This window comes from Mesoplodon bidens (genome assembly GCF_964165515.1).
Source record: "Mesoplodon bidens genome assembly, chromosome: 2".
NCBI lineage: Eukaryota > Metazoa > Chordata > Mammalia > Artiodactyla > Ziphiidae > Mesoplodon > Mesoplodon bidens.
In genome coordinates, this window is record NC_138177.1 from 85688182 (window position 1) to 85708254 (window position 20073).

Here is a 20073-nt window from a genome sequence, read left to right on the forward strand (position 1 = left end):
GAAATATCAGTACTCAGATTTAGCCCAGTAGTAGTGCCATGGCTCCAGGCAGTTGAGTTGTTTGGAGTGTGCTCTTAGTCAATAAACGGGAACATAGGAACATGGTTCAACCTCCCACAGAGGGAATTGATTAACACCAGCCAAGGAGGACTTCTGTTTCTGGGAAGATCGAGTAGACATACTTTTCCCTATTCCTTCTACTAAATACAACTAGAAACCCTGGACAATATATATAAAACAAATATAAGAAGACTCTGAAAGATGGAGAGAAGACAGACCACTAGGGACCTTGAGACCTGAGGAATGACATGATGGTGAGTTCCTTGGGTTTTCTTTTTCCTCATATATCATGGATTTGGAACCGAAGAAACCAACAACTTGGAAATGCCAACAGTGCAGACAAAATACCCCCAACAAAATACTGCTCTCTCTAGCCAAAGGATGAGGAAAGGGACAGCCCAGCAAGCCAGAAAATTTTCAGATAATAATTACTCTACTTCAGTCAACACCAAAGAAAAAAATGGCCCCCAACCCCACCTATGCCAGCAAAGAAGTGGAGAACCTAGATTCCCACCCTCACAAAGACTGTGATAAAGAGAAGGTTAGTGGGTCAGATATGTGTATTCTCTGTCACATCAGATGGACAGTGCTAATGTGTCATTCTTGTGAGCATTCTAATAAAGAAATACATATATCCGTTAAAAAAAAAGAGAGAGAGAGAGAAGGTCAAGTAAAGAGCTAGGTATTCCATCCCCACTGGCCTGCAATGAGGTTTCCTTGCAGTGTCAGTAGAGACCACGTGGGGAGCCTGACTTTCCACCTGGCAGTAACCCAGTGCCCCCATGCCGCTCCACTGATGGAGTGTCAGAAGAGGCCTAGTGGAGAGTCAGGACTTTCACCATCATCCAGCAGTAATGAGGCCACCCCGACCACAGTGTCAGTAGAGACCACATGGAGAGCCTCTCCCAAGGTGTCTCCCTTCAGGTGTCAACAGAGACTGTGAGGAAACTGATGGAGGTAGAATCCACTTGGCAATAGCAAGGCACTAATGAGGCAGCACCCCCTCCATCCTCTTTCCCCTGTCAGAATGGATTTTAAAAAGGAGAAGCTAAAAGGGAGGGTTTAACTAAGATCCAGAGACTTATAACAGTACAAAAATATCTAAGTTTCATGTGAAAATCACTTGTCATACCAAGAACCAGGAGGATTGTAAACCAAATGAGTAAAAGACGGTCAATAGATGACAACACTGAGATGACAGAGGTGTAAGATTATCTGACAAAGATTCTAAAGTAGCCATGATTAAAATGCTTCAGTAAACAATTACAAGCATGCTTAAAACAATAGAAAGCCTCAGCAAAGAAAGATAAAGACCTGCCAAAGAAACAGAAGATATAAAGAAGAAACAAAAGGAAATTTTAGAGTTGAAAAATAACAGTAATGGAAACAAAATAGCTCAGTAGATGGGCTCAACAGCAGAATACAGGGTACAAGGAAAGAATTAATGAACTGAAAGACAGAACAATAGAAATTGCCCAATCTGAACAACAGAAATAAAATAGACTAAAAAATAAAATAAAATAAAAATAAAAAGTAGACAGAGCCTCAGGAAGCTAAGTGACTATAACAAAAACCCTAACATTAGTGTCATCGACATCCAAGAAGGAAAGGAGAAAAAAGACATGTCTAAAAAAGTACTGAAAGAATCATCACAGTTAAACTTCTGAAAACTAAATACAAAAATTCTAGGAAGCAGCCAAAGAAAAATGATCTTAACTCTAGGGGAAAAACAATTAGAATGAAAGTGAATTTTTCATCAGAAACCATGGAGGCCAGAAGGAAGTGGCACAATATTTTACAAGTGCTGAAGGAAAAAAGCTGTCAACAGAATCCGATACCCAGTAAAAAAAATATCCTTCAGGAATAAAGGGGAAATCAAGACAGTCTCCGATGAAGAAAAACTAAGGGAATTTGTTGCCAGTAGACCTACCCTAAAAAAAAAAAAAAAAAAAAAAAAAAAGGCAGAGTTCTAAATAGAAAGGAAATGATGAAAAAAGGAAGAACATGGTAAGCAACATGGGTAAATATAATAGGTTTTCCTCCTCCTCTTGAGTTTTCTAAATTGCTTAATGATTGAAGCAAAAATTATAACACTGATATGGTTCTAAATGTATTAGAGGAAATATTTAAGACCATTATACTGTAAAAAAAAAAAAGGAAGGGTTAGGCATGTAAAGGGAGGTAACACTTCCGTATTGAACTAGTAAAATGATGACACGTATAGGCTTTCATAAGTTATGAATATATAATATAATAACTAGAGCCACCCCTACAAAAACTGTACAAAGATATATCTTAAAAAACACTATAGGTAAATCAAAATGAAATTCCAAAGATGCAGGAAAGAGAAAAAGGCAGGAAAAAGAAAAGAGAAATGAGAAACAGAGAGAAAAAACAGAAAACAAAATATAAAGTTGGAGACTTAAGCCCTACCATATTAATAATTAAATTAAATGTAAATGGTACAAATACACCAATTAACAGATTGGCAGAGTGTATTGAAAACATGACCCAACTATATGCTCTCTGTAAGAAACACACTTCAAATATATAGGTTGGTTTAAAATAAAGGATTGGAAAAAAGATATATCCTGTAAACATTAATAAAAGGAAAGCAGAAGTAGCTATATTAATACCAGATAGACTTCAGAGTAAAGAAAATTATCACAGTTAGGGAGGGACATTGTACAATGATAAAAGGGTCAATCCCCCAATAAGATGTAGCAATCATAAGTGTGTATGGACCAAACAGAGCTGCAAGATATGTGAAGCAAAAACTGATAGAACTAAAAGGAGCAATAGAAAACCCCACAGTTATAGTTGGAGACTTCAAAACCCCTCTCTCAAGAACTGATAGAAAACTCAACAGAAAGTCAGCAAGAATATATGAGAACTTAGCAACACCATCGACTAACAGGATCAAGTTGATATTTATAGGACGCTCCACCCAACAATACAAGGATATACATTCTTTTCAAGTGCTGATTGAATATATACCAAGATGGATCATATCCTGGGCCATTAAACAATCTCAAAAATATAAAGAACTGATATCATATAGAATGTATTCTCTGACTACTATGGAATCAAACTAGAAGTCAATAGCAGAAGATAACAAGAAAAGATCCACACACTTGGAAACTACACCAGACTCTTCTAAATGATTCATTGAGTCAGAAAGGAAGTTTCAAAGGAAATTTCTAAAAAACACATTGAACTGAATAAAAATGAGAATACCACATATCTAAATTTGTCATACAGAGCTCCAGTAGTGCTGGGAGGGAAGTTTATAGCCACCTACATGCATACATTAGAAAACAGTAAATGTCTCAAATCAATAATCTGAGCTCCCACTTTATGAATCTAGGGGAAAAAAGAAGAGTGAAATAAACCCAAGAGGAACAGAAGGAAGGAAATAGTAAAGAGTATAAATCAATGAAATTGAAAACAGGAAAACAAAAGAGAAAAATCAGTGAACCAAAGATCTGGTTCTTTGAAAAGATCAACAAAATTGACAAACTTCTAGGAAGAATGATAAAGGAAAAAAGGGGAAAAAAAATAAAAATTACCAATATCAGGAATGCAAAAGGGGCTATTTCTATAGACTTTTCAGATATCAAAAGGATAATAAAGGATATAATATGAACAACTCAACACATACACATATGACAACTTAGATAAAATAATGTATTACTTCCCAAAAAAACACAAACTACCACAGTTCACTCAACATGATATAATTTGAATAGCCTCATAATGATAAAGAAAACTGAATTCATAATTTAAAAATTTCCCAAAATGAAATATCCAGGCTCACATAGTTTCACTTGAGAATTCTATCAAATCTTTAAGAAAGAATTAACACCAATTTTACACAGTCTTTACCAGAAAATAGATGAGGAGGAGACAATTCTCCATTCATATTTTTTATTGTGGTAAAACTACAGTATTTTTACCACTATGGAAAAAATTACCATTTTAACCATTTTAAAATATGAGTGGAATTTAGTACCTTCACAATGTGTGTGACCATCATTACTGTTTATTTCTAGAAAATTTTCATCATTCTAAACAGAAACTCTCCATCCCCTGTACCTGAATCCCTAATAGTTTCTATTCTACTTTCTGTCTCTATGAATTTGCCTATTCTAGGTACATGATATAAGTGTAGTCATATAAATATAAATAAGCCTTTTATCTGGCTTATTTCATGTAACATAATGTTTCAAGGTTCATCCATTTTGTAACGTATATCAGAATTTCATTCCTTTTTATGGCTTTATAATATTCCATTGTGTGTAATACCACATTTTACTTATCCATTCATCTGTTGATGGACACTTGGGTTGTTTCCACCTTTTGGCTATTGTGAATAATGCTCTTATAAAAATTGGTGTACAAATACTTGTTCAAGTCCCTATTTTAAATTAGTTTGGGTATATACCCAGAAGTGGAATTGCTGGATCATGCAGTAATTCTATGTTTAATTTTTTAAGGTACTGCCACACTGTTTTTCACAGTGGCTGCAAAATTTTACATCCCCACCAGCATTGCACAAAGGTTCCAATTCCTCCACCTTCTTGCTAATGCTGGGTATTTTCTGTTTTTTGTTTGTTTGTTTGTTTTTGGTTTTTAAGATAATAGCCATCCTAACGAGTGTGAAGTGGTATTTACGGCCTGGATTTTCATTTCCCTAATGATTAGTGATGTTGAACAGCTTTTCATGTGCTTACTGGCCTTTTGTACATCTTCTTTGGACAAATATCTATCCAAGTCCTTTTGCTCTTTTTTTCCCTAGGTTTTCTTTGTGGTAAAATATACATAAAATTTACTACCTTAACCAATTTTAGGTGTATAGTTCAGTGATATTATGTACATTCATATTATTGTGCAACCATCACCACCATCCATTTCCAGAACTCCTTTCATCTTGCAAAACTGAAACTTTATACCCATTAAACACTAAGTCCCCATTCCTCCCTAAGCCCAGCCCTTAGCAACCACCATTCTGCTTTCTCTCCCTATGAATTTGACTACTCTAGGTACCTCACTAGTACTTGTTAGTTTTTGCTTTTGTTTATTTGTTTTTTAGATAATAGCCACTCTAATGGGTGTAAAGTAGTATCTCATTGTGGTTCTGGTTAACATTTTCCTGGTTAGTGATGTTAAGCATCTTTGCATGTGCTCATTGGCCATTTGTATATCATCTTTGGAAAAATGTCTATTCAAGTCTTTTGCCCATTTTAAAAAAAATTTGTTTTATGGAAGTATAGTTGATTTACAATGTTATGTTAGTTTCTGCTGTACAGCAAAATGATTCAGTTATACATATATATATGTATATGTATATATTCTTTTCCATTATGGTTTATTACAGGATATTGAATATTGTTCCCTGTGCTATACAGTAGGACCTTGTTGTTTATCCATTCTATATATAATGGTTTGCATCTCTTAATAGCCATCCTTCCATCCAAACTTCCAGTCTATTCCTCTTCTACCTCTCCTCCCCCATGGCAACCACAATCCTGTTCTCTATGTCTGTGAGTCTGTTTCTATTTCATGGACAAGTGATATCATATGGTATTTGTCTTTCTCTTGCTTAGTTCATTTATAATGATAATCTCTAGGTTCATCCATGTTGCTGCAAATGGCATTATTTCATTCTTCTTTATGGCTGGGTAATATTCTATTGTATATATATACCACATCTTCTTTATCCATTCATTTGTTCATGGGCATTTAGGCTGCTTCCATGTCTTGGCTATTACAAACTGTGCTGCTATGAACATAGGGGTGCATGTATCTTTTCTTTTTTTTTTGTTTATTTGCTGAAAGAAATTTTCTTTTCTTTCTTTCTTTTTTTAAAAAAGTCTTTTCAAATTATACTTTTGTCTGGATATATGCTCAGGATTAGGATTGCTGGATTGTATGACAACTCTATTTTTAGTTTTTTGAGGACTGTTTTTCATCAATTTACATTCCCACCAACAGTGTAGGAGGGTTCCCTTTTCTCCACACCCTCTCCAATATTTGTTATTTGTAGACTTTTTAATGATGGTCATTTGGACTGGTGTGAGGTGGTACTTCATTATAGTTTTGATTTGCATTTCTCTAATAATTAGTGATGATGAGCATCTTTTCATGTGCCTATTGGCCATCTGTATGTCTTCTTTGGAAAAATGTCTACTTAGGTCTTCTGCCCATTTTTTTGATTAGGGTTGTTTGTTTTTTTTGTTATTGAGTTGTATGAGCAGTTTGTATATTTTGGAAATTAAGCCCTTGTTGATTGCATCATTTGCAAATATTTTCTCCCAGTCCCTAGGTTGTCTTTTTGTTTGTTTCTGGCTTCCTTTGCTGTGCAAAAGCTTGTAAGTTTGATCAGGTCCCATGTGTTTATTTTTTGCTTTGATTTCTGTTGCCTTGGGGGAATGACCTAAGAAAACATTGGTGTGATTTATGTCAGAGAATGTCTTGCCTATGTTCTTTTCCAGGAGTTTTATGGTGTCATGTCTTATATTTAAGTCTTTAAGCCATTTTGAGTTTATTTTTGTGTATGGTGTGAGGGTGTGTTCTAACGTTATTGTTTTACATGCAGCTGTCCAACTTTCCCAACACCACTTGTTGAAGAGACTGTCCTTTCTCCATAGTATATTCTTGCCTCCTTTGTTGAAGATTAATTGACTGAAGGTGTGGGGTTATTTCTGGGCTCTCTATTCTTTTCCATTGATCCATATGTCTGTTTTTGTGTCTTCTGCCCATTTTTGAGTTGGTCATTGTTGAGTTTTAGCAGTTCTCTATATATTCTGGATATTAATCCCTTATCAGATATGTGATTTGAAAATATTGTCTCCCTTTCTGTGTGTTGCCCTTTTACTCTGTTGATTGTGCACTTTGATGCATAAGTTTTTAGTTTTCATAAAATCCAATTTGTCTATTTTTTATTTTTATTTATTTATTTATTTTTAATAAATTTATTTATCTATTTATGGCTGCATTGGGTCTTCATTGCTGCACGTGGGGCTTTCTCTAGTTGCAGTGAGCAGAGGCTACTCTTAGTTGCGGTGTGTGGGCCTCTCATTGCAGTGGATTCTCTTGTTGTAGACCAGGGGCTCTAGGCACGTGGGCTTCAGTAGTTGTGGCACGTGGGCTCAGTAGATGTGGCATGCAGGCTCAGTAGTTGTGGCACACTGGCTTAGTTGCTCTGTGGCATGTGGGATCTTCCCGGACCAGGGCTCAAATCCGTGTCCCCTGCATTGGCAGGCGGATCTTAACCATTGTGTGACCAGGGAAGTCCTGTCTATTTTTCATTTTGTTGATAGTGCCTTTGGTGTCACATCCAAGAAATCATTGTCAAATCCAATGTCATGAAGCTTTCCATGTTTTCTTCTAAGAGTTTTAGTTTTAGCTCTCATGTTTAGGTATTTGATCCATTTTGAGTTAATCTTTGTATTTACTGCAAGAGTCCAACTTCATTCTTCTGCATGTAGATGCCCAGTTTTCCCAGCACCATTTGTTGAAAAGACTGTCTTTTCTCCATTGAATGCTCTTGGCAGCCTCATCAAAACCAAATTACTCGTAAGTGTGAGCTTATTGTTAGGCTCTCTATTTTATTCCATTAGTCTATATAGCTGTCCAGTGTCAGTACCATACTGCTTTATTACTGCATCTTTGTAGTACCTTTTGAAATCAGGAAGTATGAGTCCTACAACTTTGCTCTTCTTTTCCAAGATTGTTTTGGCTATTCAGAGTCCCTTGAGATTCTGCATGAATTTTTTTTAACATCTTTATTGGAGTATAATTGCTTTACATTGGTGTGTTAGTTTCTGCTTTATAACAAAGTGAATCAGCTATACATATACATATATCCCCATATCTCCTCCCTCTTGCGTCTCCCTCCCACCCTCCCTATCCCACCCCTCTACGTGGTCACGAAGCTGATCTCCCTGTGCTATGAGGCTGCTTCCCACTAGCTATCTATTTTACATTTGGTAGTATATATAAGTCCATGCCACTCTCTCACTTCATCCCAGCTTACCCTTCCCATTCCCTGTGTCCTCAAGGGCATTCTCTACATCTACATCTATATTCCTGTCCTGTCCCTAGGTTCTTCAGAAACATTTTTTTTTTAGATTCCATATATATGTGTTAGCATATGGTATTTGTTTTTGTCTTTCTGACTTACTTCACTCTGTATGACAGTCTCTATGTCCATCCACCTCACTACAAATAACTCAATTTTGTTTCTTTTTATGGCAGAGTAATATTCCATTGTATATATGCACCACATCTTCTTTATCCATTTATCTGTCAATGGACAGATAAAAGTATTGTAAATAGAGCTGCAAAGAACATTGTGGTACATGACTCTTTTTGAATTACGGTTTTCTCAGGGTATATGCCCAGTAGTGGGATTGCTGGGTCGTATGGAAGTTCTAGTTTTAGATTTTTAAGGAACCTCCATACTGTTCTCCACAGTGGCTGTATCGATTTACATTCCCATGAACAGTACAAGAGGGTTCTCTTTTTCCACACGCTCTCCAGCATTTATTGTTTGTAGACATTTTGATGATGGCCATTCTGACTGGTGTGAGGTGATACCTCATTGTACTTTTGATTTGCATTTCTCTAGTGATTAGTGATGTTGAGCATCCTTTCATGTGGTTGTTGGCAATCTGTATATCTTCTTTGGAGAAATGTCTATTTAGGTCTTCTGCCCATTTTTGGATTGGGTTGTTTGTTTTTTTGATATTGAGCTGCATGAGCTACTTGTAAATTTTGGAGATTAATCCTTTGTCAGTTGCTTCATTTGCAAATATTTTCTCCCATTCCCAGGGCTGTCTTTTTGTCTTGATTATGGTTTCCTTTGCTGTGCAAAAGCTTTTAAGTTTCATTAGGTCCCATTTGTTTATTTTTGTTTTTATTTCCATTTCTCTAGGATGTGGGTCAAAGAGGATATTGCTGTGATTTATGTCATAGTGTTCTGCCTGTGCTTTCCTCTAAGAGTTTCACAGTGTCTGGCCTTACATTTAGGTCTTTAATCCATTTTGAGTTTATTTTTGTGTATGGTGTTAGGGAATGTTCTAATTTCATTCTTTTACATGTAGCTGTCCAGTTTTCCCAGTACCACTTATTGAAGAGGCTGTCTTTTCTCCATTGTATATTCTTGCCTCCTTTATCAAAAATAAAGTGACCATATGTGCGTGGGTTTATCTCTGGGCTTTCTATCCTGTTCCATTGATCTATATTCCTATTTCTGTGCCAGTACCATACTGTCTTGATTAAAGTAGCTTTGTAGTATAATCTGAAGCCTGGGAGCCTGATTCTTCCAGCTCCACTTTTCTTTCTCAAGATTGTTTTTGCTATTCGGGGTCTTTTGTGTTTCCATACAAATTGTGAAATTTTTTGTTCTAGTTCTGTGAAAAATGCCATTGGCAGTTTGATAGGGATTGCACTGAATCTGTAGATTGCTCTGGGTAGTATAGTCATTTTCACAATGTGGATTCTTCCAATCCAAGAACATGGTATATCTCTCCATCTGTTTGTATCATCTTTAATTTCTTTCATCAGTGTCTTTTAGTTTTCTGCATACAGGTCTTTTGCCTCCTTAGGTAGGTGTATTCCTAGGTATTTTATTCTTTTTGTTGCAATGGTAAATGGGAGTGTTTCCTTAGTTTCTCATTCAGATGTTTCATCATTAGTGTATAGGAATGCAAGAGATTCCTGTGCGTTCATTTTGTATCCCGCTACTCTACCAAATTCATTGATTAGCTCTAGTAGTTTTCTGATAGCATCTTTAGGATTCTCTATGTATAGTATCATGTCATCTGCAAACAGTGACAGCTTTACTTCTTCTTTTCTGATTTGTATTCCTTTTATTTCTGTTTCTTCTCTGATTGCTGTGGCTAAAACTTCCAAAACTATGTTGAATAACAGTGGTGAGAGTGGGCAAACTTGCCTTGTTCCTGATCTTAGTGGAAATGGTTTCAGTTTTTCACCATTGAGAACAAAGTTGGCTGTGGGTTTGTCATATATGGCCTTTATTATGTTGAGGTAAGTTCCCTCTATGCCTACTTTCTGCAGAGTTTTTTATCATAAATGGGTGTTGAATTTTGTCAAAAGCTTTTTCTGCATCTATTGAGATGATCATATGGTTTTTTTCCTTCAATTTGTTAATATGGTGTATCACATTGATTGATTTGCATATATTGAAGAACACTTGCATTCCTGGGATAAACCCCACGTGATCATGGTGTATGATCCTTTTAATGTGCTGTTGGACTCTGTTTGCTAGTATTTTGTTGAGGATTTTTACATCTACGTTCATCAGGATATTGGTCTGTAGTTTTCTTTCTTTGTGACATCTTTGTCTGGTTTTGGTATCAGGGTGATGGTGACCTTGTAGAATGAGTTTGGGAGTGTTCCTCCCTCTGCTATATTTTGGAAAAGTTTGAGAAGGATAGGTGTTAGCTCTTCTCTAAATGCTTGATAGAATTCGCCCGTGAAGCCATCTGGCCCTGTACTTTTGTTTGTTGGAAGATTTTTAACCACAGTCTCACTTCAGTGCTTGTGACTGGTCTGTTTATATTTTCTATTTATTCCTGGTTCAGTCTCGGAAGGTTGTGCTTTTCTAAGAATTTGTCCATTTCCTCCAGCTTGTCCATTTTATTGGCTTATAGTTTCTTTTAGTAATCTCTCATGATCCTTTGTATTTCTGCAGCATCAGTTGTTACTTCTCCTTTTTCATTTCTAATTCTATTGATTTGAGTCTTCTCCCTTTTTTTCTTGATGAGTCTGGCTAATGGTTTATCAATTTTGTTTATCTTCTCAAAGAACCATCTTTTAGTGTTATTGATCTTCACTATTGTTTTCTTCATTTCTTTTTCATTTATTTCTGATCTGATCTTTATGATTTCTTTCATTCTTCTAACTTTGGGAGTTTTTTGTTCTTCTTTCTCTAATTGCTTTAGGTATAAGGTTAGGTTGTTTATCTGAGATGTTTCTTGTTTCTTGAGGTAGGATTTTATTGCTGTAAACTTCCTTCTTACAACTGCTTTTCCTGCATCCCATAGGTTTTGGTCGTCGTGTTTTCATTGTCATTTGTTTCTAGGTATTTTTTGATTTCCTCTTTAATTTCTTCAGTAATCTCTTGGTTATTAAGTAGTGTATTGTTTAGCCTCCATGTGTTTGTATTTGTTCTGTAATTGATATCTAGTCTCATAGCATTGTGGTCGGAAAAAATACTTGATACGATTTCAATTTTCTTAAATTTACCAAGGCTTGATTTGTGACCCAAGATATGATGTATCCTGGAGGATATTCCATGAGCACTTGAAAAGAAAGTGTATTCTGTTGTTTTGGGATGGAATGTCCTATAAATATCAATTAAGTCCATCTTGTTTAATGTATCATTTAAAGCTTGTGTTTCCTTATTTATTTTCATTTTGGATGATCCGTTCATTGATGAAAGTGGGGTGTTAAAGTCCCCTACTATGATTGTGTTACTGTCGATTTCCTCTTTTATGGCTGTTAGCATTTGCCTTATGTATCGAGGTGCTCTTATGTTGGGTGCATAAATATTTACAATTGTTATATCTTTTTCTTGGATTGATCCCTTGATCATTATGTAGTGTCCTTCTTTGTCTCTTGAAATAGTGTTTATTTTACAGTCTATTTTGTCTGATATGATAATTGCTACTCCAGCTTTCTTTTGATTTCCATTTGCATGGAATATCTTTTTCCATCCCCTTACTTTCAGTCTGTATATGTCCCTAGGTGTGAAGTGGGTCTCTTGTAGACAGCATATATAAGGGTCTTGTTTTTGTATCCATTCAGCCAGTCTGTGTCTTTTGGTTGGAGCATTTAATCCATTTACATTTAAGGTAGTTATTGATATGTATGTTCCTATTACCATTTTCTTGATTGTTTTGGATTTGTTGTTGTAGGTCTGTTCCTTCTCTTGTGTTTCCTGCCTAGAGAAGTTCCTTTAGCATTTGTTGTAAAGCTGCTTTGGTGGAGCTGAATTCTCTTAGCTTTTGCTTGTCTCTAAAGCTTTTAGTTTCTCTGTCGAATGTGAATGAGACCCTTGCTGGATAGAGTAATCTTGGTTGTAGGTTTTTCCCTTTCATCACTTTAAATATGTCCTGCCACTTCCTTCTGGCTTGCAGAGTTTCTGCTGAAAGATCAGCTGTTAACCTTATGGGGATTCCCTTGTATGTTATTTGTTGTCTTTCCCTTGCTGCTTTTAATATTTTTTCTTTGTATTTAATATTTGATAGTTTGATTAATACGTGTCTTGGCGTGTTCCTCCTTGGATTTATCCTGTATCTCTGTTCTTCCTGCACTTGATTAACTATTTCTTTTCCCATATTAGGGAAGTTTTCAACTATAGTCCTTCAAATATTTTCTCAGTCCCTTTCTTTTTCTCTTCTTCTGGACCCCTATAAGTAGAATGTTGGTGCATTTTCTGTTTTCCCAGAGGTCTCTAAGACTGTCCTCAATTCTTTTCATTCTTTTTTCTTTATTCTGCTCTGCAGTAGTTATTTCCACTATTTTATCTTCCAGGTCACTTATCCCTTCTTCTGCCTTAGTTATTCTGCTATTGATTCCTTCTAGAGAATTTTTTATTTCATTTATTGTGGTGTTCATCATTTTTTGTTTGCTCTTTAGTTCTTCTAGTTCTCCTTGTTAACCATTTCTTGTATTTCCTCCATTGTATTTCCAAGATTTTGTATCATCTTTACTATCATTACTCTGAATTCTTTTTCAGGTACACTGCCTATTTCCTCTTCATTTGTTTGGTCTGGTGGGTTTTTACCTTTCTCCTTCATCTGCTGTGTATTTTTTGTCTTCTCATTTTGCTTAACTTACTGTGTCTGGGGTCTCCTTTTCGCAGGCTGCAGGTTCATAGTTCCTGTTGTTTTTGGTGTCTGCCTGCAGTGGCTAATGTTGGTTCACTGGGTTGTGTAAGCTTCCTGGTGGAGGGGACTGTGTTCTGGTGATGAGGCTGGATCTTGTCATTCAGGTGGGCGGGACTGCGTCTGATGGTGTGTTTTGGGGTGTCTGTGACCTTATTAAGATTTTAAGCAGCCTCTCTGCTAGTGGGTGGTGTTGTGTCCCTGTCTTGCTTGTTGTTTGGCATAAGGTGTCCAGCACTATAGCTTGCTGGTCGTTGAGTGGAGCTGGGACTTTGCGTTGAGATGTAGATCTCTGGGAGAGCTTTAGCTGTTTGATATTACTTGGAGCTAGGAGGTCTCTGGTAGACCAATGTCCTGAACTCGGCTCTCTCACCTCAGAGGCACAGGCCTGACACCCGGCCAGAGCACCAAGACCCTGTAGCCACACGGCCCAGAAGAAAAGGGAGAAAAAAAGAAAGAAAGAAAGAGAAAAATAAATAAAATAAAGCTAATAAAATAAAAAATAAATATTAAAAATATAAATAAATTAAAAAGCAATTAAAAAGAATAAAAAAAGAAAGAAGAGAGTAACCAAACCAAAAAACAAATCCATGAATGATAACAAGCACTAAAAACTATACTAAAAAAAAAAAAAACCAGACAGACAGAACCCTAAGACAAATGGTAATAGCAAAGTTATAGAGAAAATCACACAAAGTAGCATACACATACTCACTCACAGAAAGAGAAAATGGAAAAAAAAAAATATATATATATATTTATAAAGGAGGAAGAGAGCAACCAAATCAATAACCAAATCTACCAATGATAATAAACTCTAAACACTAAACTAAGATAAACATAAAATCAGAAACAAATTAGATGCAGAAAGGAAACCCCAAGTCTACAGTTGCTCCCAAAGTCCACTGGTCCTCCATTTTGGGATGATTTGTTGTTTATTCAGGTATTCCAGAGATGCAGGGTACATCAAGTTGATTGTGCAGATTTAATCCGCTGCTCCTGAGGCTGCTGGGAGGAATTTCCCTTTCTCTTCTTTGTTTGCACAGCTCTTGGGGTTCAGCTTTGGGTTTGGCCCCGCCTCTGCACGAGGTTGCCTGAGGGCGTCCTTTGGGAAGTCTGAGGTCTTCTGACAGTGTTCAGTAGGTGTTCTGTAGGAGTTGTTCCACATGTAGATGTATTTCTGATGTATTTGTGGGGAGGAAGGGGATCTCCACGTCTTACTCCTCCACCATCTTGAAGGTCTCTCTCTGCATGAATTTTAAGATGAGGTTTTCTATTTCTGCAGAAGCACCTTTGGAATTTTTATAGGGATTGTATTGAATCTGTAGATCACTTTGAGTAATGTTATTGTAACAATATAATGTCTTCCGCTTCATGAACATCGAATGTCTCTCTATTTTATTTGTCAGCAATGGTTTTTAGTTTTCAGTATATAAGTCTTTCACTTCCTTGGTTAAGTTTATTCCTTAGTATGTATATTTTTGATACATATATATATATTAGAATTGCTTTCCTAATTTCCTTTTCAGAATGTTTATTGCTAATAAACAATAATAAACAGTATAGTAGTGCAACTGGTTTTTGTGTGTTGATTATATATTCTGCAATTTTGCTGAATTGGTTTATTAGCTCTAGCGTTTTTTTTTTTATGGGTGTGTGTAGAATCTTTCAACATATAAAATTATGTCACCTGCAAATGAATATAACTTTACTTCCTCCTTTCCCATTTTGATGCCTTTATTTGTTTGTTTGTTTGTTTTCTTACCTAATTGCTCTGGCTAGAACTTCTGGTATTATGTTGAATAAAAATGGCAAAAATTGGCATCCTTGTCTTATGCCTGTTCTTGAGGGAAAGCTTTCAGTCCTTCACCTTTGAGTATGATATTAGCTGTGGGTTTTTCATATATGGCCTTTATCATGTTGAGGAAGTTCCCTTATATTCCCAGTTTATTAAGTATTTTTATCATGAATTTGTTAAATTTTTTTCTGCATCAATCGATATGATCATGTGGGTTTCTTCTCCTTAATTCTATTTTTTTGTGTGTGTGGTATGCGGGCCTCTCACTGTTGTGGCCTCTCCTGTTGTGGAGCACAGGCTCCAGATGCGCAGGCCCAGCAGCCATGGCCCACAGGCCCAGCCGCTCCGTGGCATGTGGGATCCTCCCGGACTGGGGCATGGACCCGTGTCCCCTGCATCGGCAGGTGGACTCTCAACCACTGCACCACCTGGGAAACCCCCTTAATTCTATTAATATGATATATTACACTGATTAATTTTTGAATGTTGAACCATCCTTGCACTCTGGAAATAAATCTCACTTGGTCATGGTGTGTAATCCTTTTACTATGCTGAACTCAGTTGGCTAGTATTTTATTGAGGACTTTTTTTTTTTTTTTTGCGGTACGTGGGCCTCTCACTGTTGTGGCCTCTCCCGTTGCAGAGCACAGGCTCTGGACACGCAGGCTCAGCAGCCATGGCTCACAGACCTAGCAGCTCCGTGGCATGTGGGATCCTCCCGGACAGGGGCACGAACCCGTGTCCCCTGCATTGGCAGGCGGACTCTCAACCACTGCGCCACCAGGGAAGCCCTATTGAGGACTTTTGCATCAATATTCATAAAGAATATTGGTCTGTGGTTTTCTTTTGCCTGTAGCACCTTTGTCTAGCTTTGGCAACAGGGAATTACTGTCCTCATTGAATGACTTAGGAGTGTCATTCAAGTTTTAGGAAGAGTTTGTGCAGGATTGGTGTTTATTCTTCCTTAAATGTTTGGTACAATTCACCAATGAAGCCATCTGGTTCTGGACTTTTCTTTGTTGGGAAAATATGTGATTACTGATTCAGCCTGCTTACTAGTTGTAGGTCTATTTAGATTTTCCATTTCTTTCTGAGTCAGTTTTGGTTGATCATATGTTTTTAGGAATTTGTCCATTTAATCCAGGTTATACAATTTGTTGGCATATGATTATTCATATTATTATCTTATACTTTTTGTTTCTGTGAAATTAGTAGAAATGTCCCCACTTTTATTTCTGTAATTTGAGATTTTAGCAATTTCAGTCTTCTCTTTTTCCCTTAGTCAGTCTCTAGCTAAACGTTTGTGAATTTTACAGATCTTTTCAAAGGATCAAATTTTTGTTTTGTTGGTTTTCTCCATTGTTTTCTCTATTTCATTTATCTGTGCTCTAATCTTTTAATATTTCCTTCCTTCTGCTAGCTTTGGGTTTAGTTTGTTCTTTTTTTTTTTTTTTTTCTTTTTGCGGTATGCGGGCCTCTCACTCTTGTGGCCTCTCCCGTTGCGGAGCACAGGCTCCGGATGCGCAGGCCCAGCGGCCATGGCTCACGGGCCCAGCCGCTCCGCGGCATATGGGATCCTCCCAGACCGGGGCACGAACCCGTATCCCCTGCATCGGCAGGCGGACTCTCAACCACTGCGCCACCAGGGAGGCCCTAGTTTGTTCTTTTTCTAGTTCCTTAAGGTATAAAGTTAGGTAATTAATTTGAAATCTTTCTTCCAGGCATTCACAGCTGTAAATTTACCTCTAAGCACTGCTTTTACTGTATTCCATACATTTTGGTATGATGTATTTTCATTCATTTCTAAGTATTCTCTAATTTCTATTGTGATTTCTCCTTTGACTCATTGGTTGTTTAAGATTGTTTAATTTACACATACTTGTAAATTTTCCAGGTTTCCTTCTGTTATTGATTTCTAGTTTCAATCCATTATGATTGAAAAAGATACTTTGTATGACTTCTCTCTTTTAAAATTTATTAAAGCTTGTTTTGTGGCCTAACATCTGGTCTATCCTGGAGAATGTCCCATATATGTTTGAGAATAATGTATGTTTTGTTGGGTAGAGTGTTCTATGAGTGTCTATTAGTTCTTATTTGTTTACATGATTGTTCATGTCTGTCCTCTGTCTCCTGTTGATCTGATTTTTCTATTCATTATTGAACATGAAGTATTAAAGTCTCTGTATCAGTTTACTAGGCTTACTGTAACAAGTACCACAAACCAAGGAGGGCTTAAAACAACAAATTAATTTTTCACAGTTCTGGAGTCACAAAGTCTAAAATTAAGGTGTCAGCAAGGCCATGCTCTCTCTCATAGCTCTAGGGGAAGAATCTCCCTTGCCTATTGCTATTTTTTGGTTTTTCCAGCAATCCTTGCTGTTCTTTGGCTTGCAAATACATTACTGCAGTCCAGTCTCTGCCTCCATCATCACACCACATTCTCCCTGTGTGTCTCTGAGTCTCTCTTTTCTCTTTCTGTAAGGACACAAGTCATTGCATTAGGGCCCACCCTAATCCAATATGACTTAACTAATTACATCTGCAAAGACCCTATTTCCAAATAAGGTCACATTCACAGATTTCAGGGATTAGATTTCAACATACATTTTTGAGAGTTACAATTAAACCCACTGCAGGTGGAATCTTATAATTGCTGACTTTTAAAAAAAAATATTGAAACATCCCCGAAGGCCGGATATATTGTACAATTGATGGTAGCTTGGATTCCATGAGCCATAGTAACAAATTTCATAATGTGATAATTCCTATGAAGAAAATAAAGATTGAGAGTGTTTGGGCAAGTGGGTGGGAGTGTGATTTTAGGTTGAGTGGTCAAGGAAGGTTTCCTTATATAGGTGACATTTAAGTAGAGAATAATTACTTAGAAAGAGCCCGCCATGCAAAATCTGGAGCAAAAGTATTTCAGTCAGAGGGAATAGTAAGAGTAAAAGCCTTAAATTGGTAACGAGTTTGGAATGGAATGGCAAGAAAACCAGTATAACTGGAGCACAGTAAGGAAGAAAAATGTAGAACAAGATAAGTATGAGGACATAACATAAAAGATTGAGATGATGAAAGTTCTGAAAGTAAAGTGTTCTTGAGAATAAAGTTATATATATATATATATATATATATTTTTTTTTTTTTTTGCGGTACGTGGGCCTCTCACTGTTGTGGCCTCTCCCGTTGCGGAGCACAGGCTCCGGATGCGCAGGCTCAGCAGCCATGGCTCACAGGCCTAGCCGCTCCGCGGCATGTGGGATCTTGCCGGACTGGGGCACAAACCCATGTCCCCTGCATCGGCAGGCGGACTCTCAACCATTGCACCACCAGGGAAGCCCTAAAGTTATATTTTAAATAAACAACATTTTAGAACTTCCACATATGAAAAGATGATGCTATAAGCAAATCCTTCTTAATTTCTATAACACTATTTAATCCTTTATTTTAATCCTTTAGATTTCAGTATGTGAACAAGTTATTGCTGGGTTCAATATTTTGGAAACTCATATGACTTTCATGAATTATTTTAAATCTTTATATTTTCTGAAAAATACCTTTTTAGTCTTATGAATGCTAAAATCTCTCGTGGCCATTGCTTCACTAAAAAACAATCTCTTACTTCTCTTGAAGGTTCAAGCAAAGTATTCAGTTTCTAAGCAAAATCCCAATCTAGAAGCAGATTCTTATTCTCCTAATTTACCAAAAAGGTGAGTATAATTTTACACATCTAAATGTTGTCTAATTGTGTCTGGGAGGAAAATCTCACGCTTATATCTCATTGTGATGCTGAGAAGAGGATATGGGAAGAGACCTCTTTGGAATATGGTATCATCATTACTTTCTTTTTGTTTCAGCATCATAAAAGAAGCAAAAGTGATGAACCAACAGAGCAAAGGAAGGATAAGGGTGAAAAGTGCAGAAGCTTCTTCCTTTGACCTCAGGATTTCTGAAATAAATGAAAAGGAAGGGTTAGTAATGCACCCTTCTAAACAGAGCAGTTCTTTAGAGTTTTTGGAGCTAAATTGTGGTTGTAACAAAAATGCTGACACAACCATGAAATGGGAGAGAAAGGTGTTCCCAATAGCTGGGGAGCCTCTTCAGAAGCATCAAAGTTTGGACTTGAGCTCCATTTTGTTTGGAGCACATCCTAACTCTAAACCTGTAAATGCAGCAGGAAGATGTTTTAATTTAAAGGGGCCAATAATGCGGACCAAATCAACTCCCTTTGAATTGATGCAACAGAGAGACACCAAAGAGTTGGACGTCAAGGAAAGTTTTTATTTGGAATCTCACCCACACAATTCTTGTCTTGAGCAGGCTCAAAAAGTGATGCATGTTTCTTCAGCAGAACTGAATTACTCACCATCGTATGACTCTAAGCATCAAATGTGCAATGCCTCTAATGCAAATCAGCATGACTCTGGTGTTTTTAAAGTACCTTCTTACATGTCTTTAGTAGAAGATCCTTATTTTTCATCATTGTCTCCAAGTAGTGCTGGTTCTAAGATGTCTCTTGATTTACCTGAGAAGCAAGATGAAACTGTTTTACCTTGTTCTTCACTGCCAAAATCTTCTACAACCCTCTTTCCTTATTACAATTCACGTGATTCTTTAGCACTGAATCCTCCGACCAATTTCCCCCCACCACTGAACCAAGAGACAGCAGTAGTAGGTAAGTTATTTTTAAAAGTTTGTACAGCACTTTAGATTTGACTCTGTTTCTATAAGATTTGGTTTTGTCTTACCCCCCCCACCCTCTTATTCTTCTCTGCTTCCTTCTCCTTTTTCTCCTCCTCAAAAAAATAAATTCCATGAGTGTTTTGATGATGTGATGAGTTGAAAATAGCAATAACAAATACATAATATTCCATGAAACAAGCAATAGTAGAGGCAATCAGATCTGGTACAGGACCTACGCCAGCAGGCGTGCTTCTAAAGGCAGCAGTCCTCATTCCTAGAAGTGTCTATCAAATGTCCACAATTTTGTTATACAGCAGAAACTAACACAACATTGTAAAGCAATTATACTCCAGTAAAGATGTTAAAAAAAAAAGTCCACAATTTATCCTTAGCATGCAGAAGCAACTTCCAAAAGAACATCAGAAAAGATTTGATCAACAGCACCACATGGTCACTCAGAATTTTTGTTAGAGAATCATGTGTCTATACTAAATTGAACAGATTGCTAAGAATTGAATTCTCTTCCTGCAGGAGTTGGAAGAGGAGGACTTGATTTCCTCTTGTCCTTTTATAATAACTTTATAGATGAGGATATATGTTCAGTATTCTGTATGG

The 20073-nt window shown here is 36.8% G+C and overlaps 1 protein-coding gene across 1 annotated transcript in view; it reads left to right on the forward strand.

Moving 5' to 3' along the window:
* PTPN22 (protein tyrosine phosphatase non-receptor type 22) overlaps positions 1 to 20073 on the forward strand; it is a 60620-nt gene that overhangs the window by 22037 nt on the left and 18510 nt on the right. Inside the window, exons 12-13 of the mRNA XM_081222481.1 lie at positions 18409 to 18485; positions 18633 to 19450. Of these exons, the coding sequence (XP_081078607.1) occupies positions 18409 to 18485; positions 18633 to 19450 (895 nt within the window). The remainder of the gene's footprint in view (positions 1 to 18408; positions 18486 to 18632; positions 19451 to 20073) is intronic.